The following is a 13055-nucleotide window of genomic DNA, read 5'->3' on the forward strand; positions in this document are numbered from 1 at the left end:
GTAACCCGATTTTGGCTGGATGTTGGTGTTGTTCTTTTAGAGATTTTTGACGTTTGTTTTTTGTTATTTCTTATTGATTATCTTGTAACCACGGTATTCCTCTGCCAAAAGTGAGGGGTTATCAATAAATAAATAGAGGTACCGTTCTTTTTTTAAAAAAAAAAAGAAAGAAAGCTTGAACAGGATAAATTCCGGCTCAACTTGACTTATTTGCGGCCCTCACTGTTTATATCCGGGATACATATTTTAGAAAGTCATTGTGATTGGTAGTTGGTGATGAATTTGTGAAGAAGAGTGGAGGTAGCTTTAAAGTCCTTTTCGTTTTTAACTTTTGAATTTAAAACAAAAATTGAAAAGGCTAGGTGTAAGCACGTAAGAAATTAAATAATATTAATTTCCTAGACAGAGTTGGCGTATTATATATGTATATAAAAATGGAGGACTACTGTTTTATAAAAGAACAAATATGAGAAGAGCCAAAGAGGGAGTGCCGTTACCAATAGCAAAAGCATGTCAGAAAACGTGAAGATACAGAGAAGAGCAGCAACAGAATGCATCCATGGCTGCATATGCCTTGAAACTATCAACATCTATTATATATTAAAAAAAGAAGAAACAAATTAATTAATTAATTAATTAATTATAGTAGGACGAAATGAATTATTATTATTATCATTATTACTTTAAAATATCAAATAAAAAAATGAAGGAATTATGATAAATCATTAATGGGAATGGTGGGAATGATGATTGATGACTACCACTTCTTTTGACATGGGATATAATGAAATAGTTCATTTCTTTCGCTGCAAAACAAACAAGAAGCCTCTTCCGCCTCCCTCGCCGGCCAGATTCCTGACTTTCCTATCCCCTCTTTACTTATATATTTATATATATATATATATATATAATTATTTCCTTCATCTTCATCTTCATCTCCCTCTCTCTTTTTCTCTCTCTCTCTCTCAAAATACGTATATATATACAGCAGAGAGCAGCTAGAAATAGTGAATAGAATAATGGGGAAAGTACTGGGGGTGGTAGCGTGTGCAGCGACGGTGGCGGTGGATGGCATGGCTGGGATTCTTGGCATCCAAGCTGAAATTTCTCAAAACAAGGTGCGTTTCCCCCCCCCCCCCCCCCCCAAAACTACCCTCCCTATATACATACATATATATATATATATATATATATATATATATAGCATGCATTAATATTCAAGAGGGGGTGCAGGTGAGTGAAATGAGGGTGTGGAATCGAAGATGTAGGGCAGCGAGGGAGGAGGCCTATGAGCTTGGGTTGACGGCCGCCGCTCTTCTGGCGCTGGCGCACATAACCACCAGCCTTCTTGGGGGATGCATCTGCATTGCCCTCGCCGACCACCTCGACAAGTCCCCCTCCCACCGCCGCTTCTCTTTCGCTTCTCTCATTCTCTCTTGGTACGTGCCTACGTTCCTCTCTCTCTCTCTCTCTCTCTCTCTCTATGTTAATGATGGAACACACGGAGAATCCTCATTCCTCAGAGGAAGAATTATACAGACCTGCGTGCCCATCCATGTATTTATGCGGTTATTTTTTTAAAATGTGGGAACCATGTCACATATTTCAGGCACGGATACGTGAATGTCCAAATTTCCCACCTGATGTTTATGTTACTAACAGTGTACATCGAATTTTAAGTTAGATAATTTTTTTATACATGACAAAATTATATTAGATCTGTCATATATACCTAATACATTTAATATTTTTTTTTCTAAATTTCTTATATAATTTCTGAGTATCCTGAGTAAGTGGCCCCCTCACTCTTGCTCCGGCTCCATCCTCATCTTTGTGTCTTTCCTAAAACGCTTTTAGGATGCCAAATTTAAAAGGCTCCTACTTTCACTTTTTTTTTTTCAGTAGAATAAATAATAAAGAATTTTCATAATTAAAGGTTGAGACTTTATGAAATGGAAATGACTTACTTTCTGTTGCGGTGGTTTCTGTCAAATTCTCAATTTTTTTATTTCATGGTATTTTATATTTATATATTTATATATATATATAGAGAGAGAGAGAGAGAGAGAGAGAGAGAGAGAGAGATTAACAACCTTAACCTTGGTTATACAGATTTTATGGCTATAATCATGCCAAAATCAGATTTTAGGAATCATAATTATGGTTAATCCCTTGATGGAAGAGATTTTGCAATTATGACAATTGTTATAATCTCTTTGATTTGTTTGATAACTCACGACCAACGCTCCCCATAAAGTGGAAGCGTCCAACTTTTCAATATGCAACTTGTCTAGTGAGTTGTATAAATTCTTACTTGATACGACCTTTATAAGAATATCTTGTAAGAACTTAAAAGAGTACTTCTTTAATTGATGGGAACCATCATCATGTCACAATCAGTCATGTCAAATCATCAAGAACATTAAAGTGAATGCGGAAGTGTACTTGAATCCATAGCGTTCCAAGATGTGTCGAGTCGTGCAAATGGCCTTCCAGATCAACACGTAATGTCCAAAGAATTCCTTTTGCATTCTCTGTATTCTCTTTTGGCGATAGGATGACAAAAGAGAAATTATAAAACCGTCTGTGTGATCCCGGGACCATAACTACTATATATATAACCGTTGGTCATATATGTGTATTTCCGTTTTCGCCCATCATAATGAACGGAAATAATCATTAAAGTATCCACACATTAAAGGTCCACAATTGTTTCGGATACATTAAAGCTCATTGTAATCCAAAATAACATATTACTTTTAAATAGAATCTTTCCTTATTAGACAGTCCACAACACATAATTGTTTCACATATATGCCCATAATTGAATTTTGATCTAACAATCTTGTGCTTGGGGTATATGTGTAACTCATAATTATGTATTGCTAAAAAAAAAAAAAAAAAAACAAATGAGCTCAACTTTGTTGTCATACCGAAATGTATCTATAGCCAATCTGGTACATCAATTATACTAACATAAGATCAAAGCGGCCTTTGTTACAATATTCGTAACTCGACCCATCAATAGTCACATATGCCAATACAACTAAATGACATGAATTATGATGTGGATGTGTAGCATGGAAATTCCATGCAATGTGATCTTAACATGCCTATTTCCATTGGTCCACCTTAAACCTTAGTGAGATCAAACTATAACATAAATCAGAGTGTGAAAACCAAACTTTATTTCTTCCAGGGTCGGCTTCCTTTAGGCGGCTGAGGTGCTCGTCTAGGGCCCCCAAAATTTTTTAATATAATAATATATTTTTGGGACCTTAAATTTTTTTTAATTAAATAATGTTAACATTATTTATTATGCTCTCTTCACATACATTGACTTCCCAACTAACAAATAAATGAAATTGTATTTTAGAATGTAAAATAAATGTAATTTAATTCTTTTTTTTTTTTAAGTCTCATTGACTTCCCAACTAACAACTTTATTATATTTCTAACTATCTATTACTCTCATCTCTCTCTCTTAACCTCTCTAAAAAAAATATTTCTATCTCTCACACTCTCACTCTCATCTCTCGGTCTTTCTATGATTTTTGCTCTGGCTCTTGTGTTCATCATCTTCGGGCCTCTGATTCTTTGTAATTTTTGTCAACCCTAATTTTGATTTCAATGTTTGTGCATTATTTTTTTTATTATTTTCACTCTGAATTTTTTTTTTCTATTTTTTATTAGATTTTAGAAGCTTTGATGTTAGAGCGTTATGTCCGGTAAGAATCTGATATCTCTAAAGTCTCGCTCGCCAATCGATTTGCAACAATAATAATAATAATCAGGTTATATTGTTTCAATCTATTATTTCTATATATTTATTAAATTTATTTTTAGTTGTTTATATAATTTGTCAATTTATAGTTAGTGTTAATTTTAAAATTTAATTATGTCAACAAGAAAATATGAATCCGGATATGAAAAACGAAAAAAGAAAAAAAAATATTAAACAAAATATTAAGGGTCCCTGATTAAATCTCGCCTAGGGCCCTATATTGTAAAGAGCCGACCCTAATTTCTTCAGAAGATAACCTCAAAATAATCCATAAACTGGAATAACTAAAAACATGTCTATACCGAAAAACATCCATAAATCACAAACTCCTACTAAAACTGAACATCATCTAGAAATATGACACCTATCTGAGTAGTATGCTCATGAAACTATCTGGGTGGCAATCCTTTAGTAAGCGGATCCGCAACCATGGAGTTTATACCAATGTGCTTTATAGACAGCAACTAACCACTCTAAACTCTTTCTTTAACAATTAGGAACTTGATGTCTATATGCTTCGACTTCGTTCAGCTCCTATTGTCGTTGGAATATAAAACTACAGATTTATTGTCACAAAAATAACTTAAGTGGTTTATCAAAACTATCCACTATGCGCAGCCCTGTGAAAAAATTCCACAGCCATACTCCGTGATTAGATGTCTCATAACACGCTATATACTCTGTTGTCATGGTGGAATAGCTATAAGAGACTATTTAGCACTCTTCCAAGAGATGGCACCTCCAGCAAGCAAAAAAATATAGCTCGATGTAGATTTCATACTATCTCGGCATCCCGCAAAATTAGAGTCAGTATACCCGATGATCTCAAGCTGATCTGATTTCCAACACATGAGCATGCATTCTTTTGTTCTCTGTAAGTACCGCAAGACCCGTTTAACAGTTTTTTAATGGTTTGCTCCTGGATTACTTAAATACCTGCCCAACATCCCAGTAATGTATGCAATATCTGGACGCGTACAAACATGAGCATACATTAGACTACCTATAGCCGAAGCATAGGGAATCTTCTGCATTTCCTTTAGGGCATTGATTGAGACTAAATTTGTCTCCCTTGGCCACAGGGTATCACCTGGTTTACAATCTTGCATGCCATATCTTTTAAGAACCTTTTCGATATAGCTCTTTTGTGATAGTCCTAAAGTACCCCGAGAACAATCTCGGTGTACTTGTATCCCTAATACAAAAGAAGCTTCACCAAGATCTTTCATCTCAAAATTCTTAACTAGAATCTCATGGTTTCGTGCAATAAGCCTATATCATTGTTGGTAAGCAAGATGTCATCAACGAACAAAATCGGAAAAATATACTTGCTCCCACTGAACTTATGATATACACAGTCATCAACTGAATTCATCTCAAAACCAAACGAGATAATTACGTGATGAAATTTAATATACCATTGTCGAGATGCCTGTTTGAGTCCATAGATGGATTTTTTTAGTTTGCAAACCATATTCTTTGAGTCTCCGGACGCAAAGTTTTCTGGCTACACCATATAGATTGTCTCATCAATGTTACCATTGAGAAACATTATCTTTACATCCATCTGCTGTAACTCAAGATTGAAATGCGTCACTAATGTCATTATAATCCTAAAAAAGTCTTTCGAAGAAACTGAAGAGAAAGTCTCTTTATAATCAATGTCTTCTTTCTGTGTAAAGCCCTTTGCAACAAGACAAGCCTTGTACCTTTCCACATTGCCTTTTGAATCCCTCTTGGTCTTAAATATCCATTTACAACCAATGGGTTTCGTACCTTCAAGCAATGGGACAAGATCCCACACGTCATTGTCCTTCATGGACTTAATCTCCTCATTCATGGCATCAATCCACTTCTGAGAATTAATTAGAACTTTCCATGGCTTGACAGAAGTTAATAGGATAATCTACCATCACTCCAATGTCTACCTTATGTTCTTGAAGAAATACAATGTAATCATCTGGCAGTACTGCACTTCTTCTCTCTCTAGTAGATCTTCTTAATGACATAGGTTCTTGAGGTGTAAGAGTTTGTTCCCTAAGAATAATTTCTTGGGTGGGAGGTTCTATGACATTGTCTTGAATTAAAGAATCTTGAATAGGGTTAAAAATAAAATCTTGATCAATGCCAACAACACTTGTGGGAATATCTACATATTCCTCTTCAAAGACAAGGTCCCTAATTGTATCTCCCCCCCCCCCCCCGGCGGCAAACTCGACATCCTCAAAGAACTAGGCATTTCCTGACTCAAAAAAATGACTTAGTTCTGAGATCATAAAATTTGTATCCCCTGGATCTTTCAGAGTACCCAACAAAATAACAACTCACCGTCTCTGAGTTTGCTATATGAAGGTACTGCTAGTATAATAATATAAATTGTTGCTGTGTGATATATCTGTACATAGGAACTTCTGCTATACCCTGGGATCTATATATCATGATATAACCCCTCATAATAGGGTTGTGTGGCCCGTAGGTTGGACTTACTCTGGTTGGCCTACCAGGCAAGTCAATCTATATATGTACATCAGCCAATTTAGCCCACTACAATCTCTCCGGGCAATCTCCAAACTCTAACATCGTCTAACCAGCCACCTCAACCCAGCTCGCTGGGGAGACTGCAATCTCTCCTGACTCGGTTAGACGGATCCACATACTATCTGAGTTATGTGGTTGCACTATATTCTGTACTAGCAATGGTATCATGCTCTGTTGTATATTTATCTGTTTGTAATTTCCACAGGATTCTGTAACTGTGTACTGCATACATATATAAATATATAATAATCTTGCTGCTTTTAACATGATTTCAAAAACAACCATAACATTATAGTTCTAAACTGTATCCATAATATTTGTATGTATCATCTATGATTTCTGTCTGTACTATCTATAACAACTTTATATAATATCTGTATACAATATATGTATATAATATCGGTATATAATATCTGTATATAATAACTGTGTATAATATATGTAATCTCTATATAATCTGGTTATAGCATCTTCATGCTATAACTGAATAATCTGTCTCTAATATCTGTAAAATTGGTCTGAGTGTTATGGTGTTGAAATCATGTTATTCTAAGAAATACTGTAAGTCTCATTCATTGCTAATGATCTGAAATATCTGAATACCTGTAATACTAAAAAATCTACATACTATACTGCAATAAACTTAGGCAACACATTTGAGTAAACATATTCTCATGCTCAATTTCTATAATTATGTTATAAAGATAATATTCATAATTCTCTAGGAAAAATAATCTGACCTGCATGCTTGTATATACATATTCATAATATTCTGTATACATAGTAAAAATTGCTAGCATAGCATATTTCCTTTACCTTAAATCTAAAAAGCCCCTATAAAATTCTAACTCTATACCCACAGGGTTCCTAACTCAACATCCTGAAAACAATATCCCCCAGAACAAAACATCAGTATTTTTTTACCTACAACATTTCTTATAGCTACAAGGAAAGCATAATCTGAATAAAACATCTTACCCTGGATTTGGGATGAATTTCAAATCAACCTTCCCCACAATCTGCTCCAGTAGACTTGCAGAGAACTTCGCCAGAAGCATCATGGTGGCATCAGATCTTCAATCCGGCGAGAAATGGGGCCAGGATTGAAGAGAGAAGGAGGGAGAGGCATTTTAGAGAGAGAGAGAGAGTGATTGCTGCGTCAATTTTTGCAAATTAATTCAGGTTTTCACTATTTATAGCCCTGAATTCGTCGACGAGTCTTTAAGGAATTTCGTCGACGAATTTGCTCACTCGTCGATAAATTGCAGACTGCCCCAAAAACCTTTCTCGGTATTTTCTCGTCGACGAAATCTGTCCTCATCGACGAGCTCCTCTTATATGCTCATCGACGAATCCTTTGTGTTCGTTGACGACATGCTGAAATTTCTTTGGGTTATTACAACTCTAACTGTATTTAGCTTGGCTACCGGCGAAAATGTTTCTTAATAAACTACGCCATATTTATGAGTGTATCCCTTTGTTACCAGCCTCGCCTTGTATCGTTCTATAGATCCATCTGCCTTGTGTTTGACAAAGAAGACCCACTTGCACTTGACTATTATATTTCCTTTGGGCAATGGAACCAAGGTCTATGTTTGATTTTTAAGTCATGCCCACATTTCTTCCTTTATTACCCGAGTCCATTTGGGATCCATTAATGCTTCCTGAGCTATAGTGGGAATATGACATGTGGAAAGCTTATGTGCGAATGCCTTGATAGGTTCAGGTAGCTTTCGGTGGAGACATAATCAGCAATTGGATACCTCGACCTCCTTTCCTCAATGTAAGGAGAGTATCGGTTTGGTGGCTTGCCATGATTATGCCTAAAAGGTAAGATATACTCAGCAGAAGTATCGATGCTATTTATAAATGAGGGTGTAATGGAATTGCTTACCTCGGGAATATTCTCAAGAGATGGGTTTGCAAGCACTGCGAGATGGGGGGATTCTGGTTCATCTCCTGATGGTATGAGCTCAATTGCTGAAGGCCCTCTTGATTCAGAGGATATGTTGGCCCTGAAGATGTATCCATTGATTCCTTGTCAATTATTGATGTGTCATTTTGATCTTCAAGCTAGTCAAAACTCAGCCATTTCAACTCTTCATCCAATGTCTCCCCCTGAAGGGAAGAATTGGATGCTGAAGAAGGATAGAACATTTCAGACTACATAAAGGTGACATCCATAGTCACATAGGGCATGCTTGGTAGTAGGATCATAGCAACAATAGCGTTTTTTATGCGCAGCATAGCCCAAGAAGAGGCATCAAAGAGCAGATGGGTCAAGTTTGGTGCACTGGTTCTTAGAGAGGTGCACATACGCCACACACCCAAATATGCAAGGAGGCAGCATAAGGGTCGTAAGTAGGGAGACCAATGCTGATAGGGACTGAAGTGGGATATTAAAATTTAATATTTTTTACGGAAGTCGGTTGATTAAATGCATGACAGTGGTAACAGCATCAGGCCAATGTCGTGAGGGGACATGAGCACCTAAAAGGAGAGCCCATGCAATTTCAAGAAGATGTCGATTCTTCCATTCAGATACCCCATTTTGCTGAGGTGTCTAAGGACATAAGGTCTCATGGATAAGACCATGATGTTGAAAATAGGAATGAAAGTGGTGATTAACATATTCACCACCGTTGTGGGAGCGAAGAATATAGATCTTAGCGAAAAACTGAGTCTAAACCATAACATCAAATGACTGAAAAATACGAAAAACTTCATCCATATGTTTCATAAAATATAGGCAGGTCATTTGGGTGCAGTCATCAAAAAATATCACAACCAACATACACCAGAGACAGTGAATATAGGAGAGGGTCCCCATACATTAGAATGAATTAAAGCAAACAATGTATCACTTTTATTCATGCTTAATGGATAAGTAGTACGATGAATTTTGGCCAAAATTCAAGTATCACATTTAAATTTAGAAATATCCATGTTGGAGAATACATTAGAAAACAAACGTTATAAGTAACTGAATGACAAATGTCCCAAATGACGATGCCATAACCAAACCTGTCGAACTTTGGAACCAAGTGAAGAAGACACGTGATGCACACGACCTAAACTGAAATCTTCCATGTAGTACAATCCCCCCATCTTAAGTACCACACCCAATGATCTCCTTGGTGGGAATATCCTGAAGAAAACAAAAATCGGGATAAATTAGTGCCACACAATTTAGATTTGAAGTAACTTGGCTAACAGATAATAACTTGTGAGATAAAGAGGGAATAAGTAGAGTGTTGGATAAATGAAGAGAGGGTGATAGGGTCATAGATCCGACCTCTGTGACGGATGAGACCACTCCATTAGCATTCACAATGCTGGTGTGCCTTGGGGATGAGCGGTGGGAGAAATCTACGAGATCAAAAGTCATATGATCAGTGGCTTCAGAGTCGAGGAGCCAAGCACCATTGTTCACATTGCGGCGATGACTAAGTAAGGCATGACCAAGGTTACCTGGGTTCATAGGAGAGAATGTATTGCCATCATCAAAATAGGCGGTAGCAACTAGAATCACAAACTAGTTTGGCTATGGGAAGTCTAATGAAATTGCCTATTAATGTCAGATCCATGGAGTTGATCCGCCAACCTTTGGCAATGGTGTTATCAGTGCACCACTTGCGGAAGGACGGGTTGGTTGGAGATGGTGGAGGTAACTCGCCATTGGTGTAGCCGAACTTAATTGTCTTTGTCGGAGATGTACATCTTGACAACATGGGACCCTAAAGCATAGTTGGAATCATCCAACTTGATGCCAATCGAGACAACAACAAGTTCAGGAGACATAGTCGGGACCTAAGCTTTGGATAGAGCTTTGGCCATCTTGGTGGTAAATAATTCAAAGAGGAGCGTATTAAAGGGATTAACAACCCTATCCTTGGTTATACAGATTTTATGGCTATAATCATGCTAAAATCATATATTAGGAATCATAATCATGATTAATCCCTTGATGGAAGAGATTTTGCAGTTATAACTATTCCTATAATCTCTCTAATTTGTTTAATAACTCACACCAACATTTTAGAGTAAACCTTCAGTTAGTCAAATAAAAAAATAAAAAATAAAAGGCTAAGAATTATGCATGAGTATGATACTCGTTAATTATGCTAATTAATTAGAGAAATAATTATAAGTGGGATTTAGAAACCATTAATCACAAGATACTTTGTTTGAATCTGGATGAGAAATTATTAGGCTATACAGAGTAATCATGTACTTTATATTTTAGACAATAAATCATACTCTTGGATTTTAAATGATTTTGAATAAACAAAATAGGTGGGCTAATTCAAATTCAGTATGGAGGAATCATTCCTTGCAAGTTTTTCTTGATTGAGTAATTAATTTAGCTATGGTTTCATTATATTTAGCAAAAAGATAAATTTTTTAGGGGTGTATGTGTCGTAAAAACTAAATGTCAAGGGAGATTAGAGAATTTTTTAAATAGCAAGAAAATTTTGTGAAATTTTCAAAATCTAAGGGGGTACCCTTATCCTTTTGTCAAACTTTAGAGAAAGTCCTGTCTTTTACCTTTCAATCTTTTACATCCATATAGATAAAATGCACGGGGGAAATTTTTCCAAATACACATACATATGCGCACGCTCGCCACACATATATATATATATATATATATATATGTATATTTGCCAAAAGATAAAATATAAGATGACGATAATTATTAATTATCCCCTATCATATCTTAATTACTAAATTATTTTAGTTTTGATTGCTTGAGAGACACTTCCCAAGCCCAAGTCTAGTTGGGCTTCCTCTAAGCCCAGTTTGAACTAATTAATTTTGTGGCGGTGTGTAGGATAACGGTGGCCGCAGGATTCCCAATGCTGCTGATAGGGACGCTAGAGAATTTAAAATCAAGGTCGTGCCGGAGTTCACAGTACCATAATTTTTTGTTCTACGGGGGAATGCTGTGCTTTCTTCATGGCTTGTTCTGCGCCGGATGCTACCTTGCTGCTACCGTCGGTGTCCCCAAAAAGGAGAAGCCCGCCCATAATTATCATGACCATGCTCCAATTAATCCCTAATTGCCTCAATAAATGTGGCTTAGCTTCTTAATTTTTTCATTCCCCATGCGCCATGTACTTCCTAAAACTTCATGTATAAACACTCCACAAGGCTGCTAATTAATTAACTCCCTGTCATTACTACAGAAATTAAAATTAGTCACCACACGAAAAAAGGACAAAATTAAGCTCCAAACACTTTCCCTATGTTTAGGGAGGTTTTGAATTTAAATTTGTATTGAATTTGGATAAAATGTTATATAAAATTGTATTGAAATTTACCCAGACCCACCCAAATTCTAATCTAAGGTCTAAAATTTATGTTTCCAAACACAACATTAGTGTAAGTTTATATAAATACTTGTCCAAATTTACAAGAAACTAAATTCAAATTCTGGAGTTTGTACAACCAAAAGCAGAGTTGTGTTCGTATGTGTAAAAAAAAAATAAAATATTTCAATGATGTATAAACCCAAAGGTACTCTCTTTTATCCAAATCCTCATAAATCCAAATTTAAGGCTTCAATTCCCTCGTTCCAAGGATTTAGGCAAATTTTTGGGTATTTACACATACTACGTGATTAGATACAAATAAAGTTCAATTTAGCCAAAACATTAGAGCCCATTCCAGAAGTTAAAAAATGTAAAGTAACGGAAAAGAAAATGTAAAGGATTTCATTTTTTTTTTAATGTTTTGTTATCGAAGAAAGGGAGAAAAATAAAATGTATAGTAAAAACGAATAAAATTTTGATTTTACAAATGATTAACATTTGATTTTTAAATTGTTTATTTATATTTGAATAATTTTTAAATTTCAATATATAGTTTAATCTAAAGGAAAATACAATGAAAAATATATTTTCTTCTTACATTTTATTTTTTTAATTTTTTTAAAAAATCTTTGATCCAAATTTATCTCACCCTATGTGAGATTTTGGATTTGAATTTATAATGAATTTAAATAAGATGTTATATAAAATTGTATTGAAATTTATCTAAATCCACTTAAATTCAAATTCAAATTTAAGATTCAAAATTAATGTGTAAGAACCCGAATCATGATAAATGGGGTTAAATAAATAATAGAGGGGCAAATTGGGGATTTAGCAGGATTCGTCGACGAAGTCCATGTAACTCTCGTTGACGAAGTTCAGAGGCTCGTCGACGAGGAGAAGTTGAGAGATTTCGGGAAACCGGTGATATTAGGATTCGTCGACGAGCTGTCTATATGACCTCGTCAACGAGTACACCATCTCGTCGACGAAAATGTCCGAGTCAGAGGGGCTATAAATAGAAATCTCTTTACTTCCAACCTAAGAAAACTAAATCCTATCTCTCTCTCTCTCTCTTTAAAACTCTCCCTACTCTCTATCTCTCTAGATTTCTTCACCGTTCGTCACGAGAATCATAAATCTGAAGTTGCCACGAGGATCATGGAAGGATTCTCTACAAGTTCTATAGATCGGAATCCCGTTTCAGAAATTTTTGGGTTTCAACTTAAAAACCAAGGTAAGATTCGATTTTCTTTTCTAATCTGGAAGTTTGGTAGAGGATAGTGTTGTGAGTATCTTTTGTACTTTTTATTGTAGGTTCTGGAACTCGGTTCGTTGTTTAGGGGCCTTAGAGTTTAGGATTTGTTATTCGAGGAAAAGGTAAGGGGAATTGTATTTATATCGGTTATTTTTTAAAT

The 13055-nt window shown here is 35.6% G+C and overlaps 1 protein-coding gene across 1 annotated transcript; it reads left to right on the top strand.

Moving 5' to 3' along the window:
• The first annotated feature begins 819 nt into the window (after positions 1-819).
• Positions 820-11489, top strand: LOC131160645 (protein VASCULATURE COMPLEXITY AND CONNECTIVITY-like). Its single transcript, XM_058116501.1, has 3 exons — positions 820-1118; positions 1234-1439; positions 11157-11489. The coding sequence occupies exons 1-3, from the start codon at positions 1020-1022 to the stop codon at positions 11383-11385; spliced, it is 534 nt and encodes a 177-aa protein (XP_057972484.1). The 5' UTR covers positions 820-1019; the 3' UTR covers positions 11386-11489.
• The last annotated feature ends 1566 nt before the right edge of the window (positions 11490-13055 follow it).

The sequence above is a fragment of the Malania oleifera genome, chromosome 1, assembly GCF_029873635.1.
Source record: "Malania oleifera isolate guangnan ecotype guangnan chromosome 1, ASM2987363v1, whole genome shotgun sequence".
Classification (NCBI taxonomy): Eukaryota; Viridiplantae; Streptophyta; class Magnoliopsida; order Santalales; family Ximeniaceae; genus Malania; species Malania oleifera.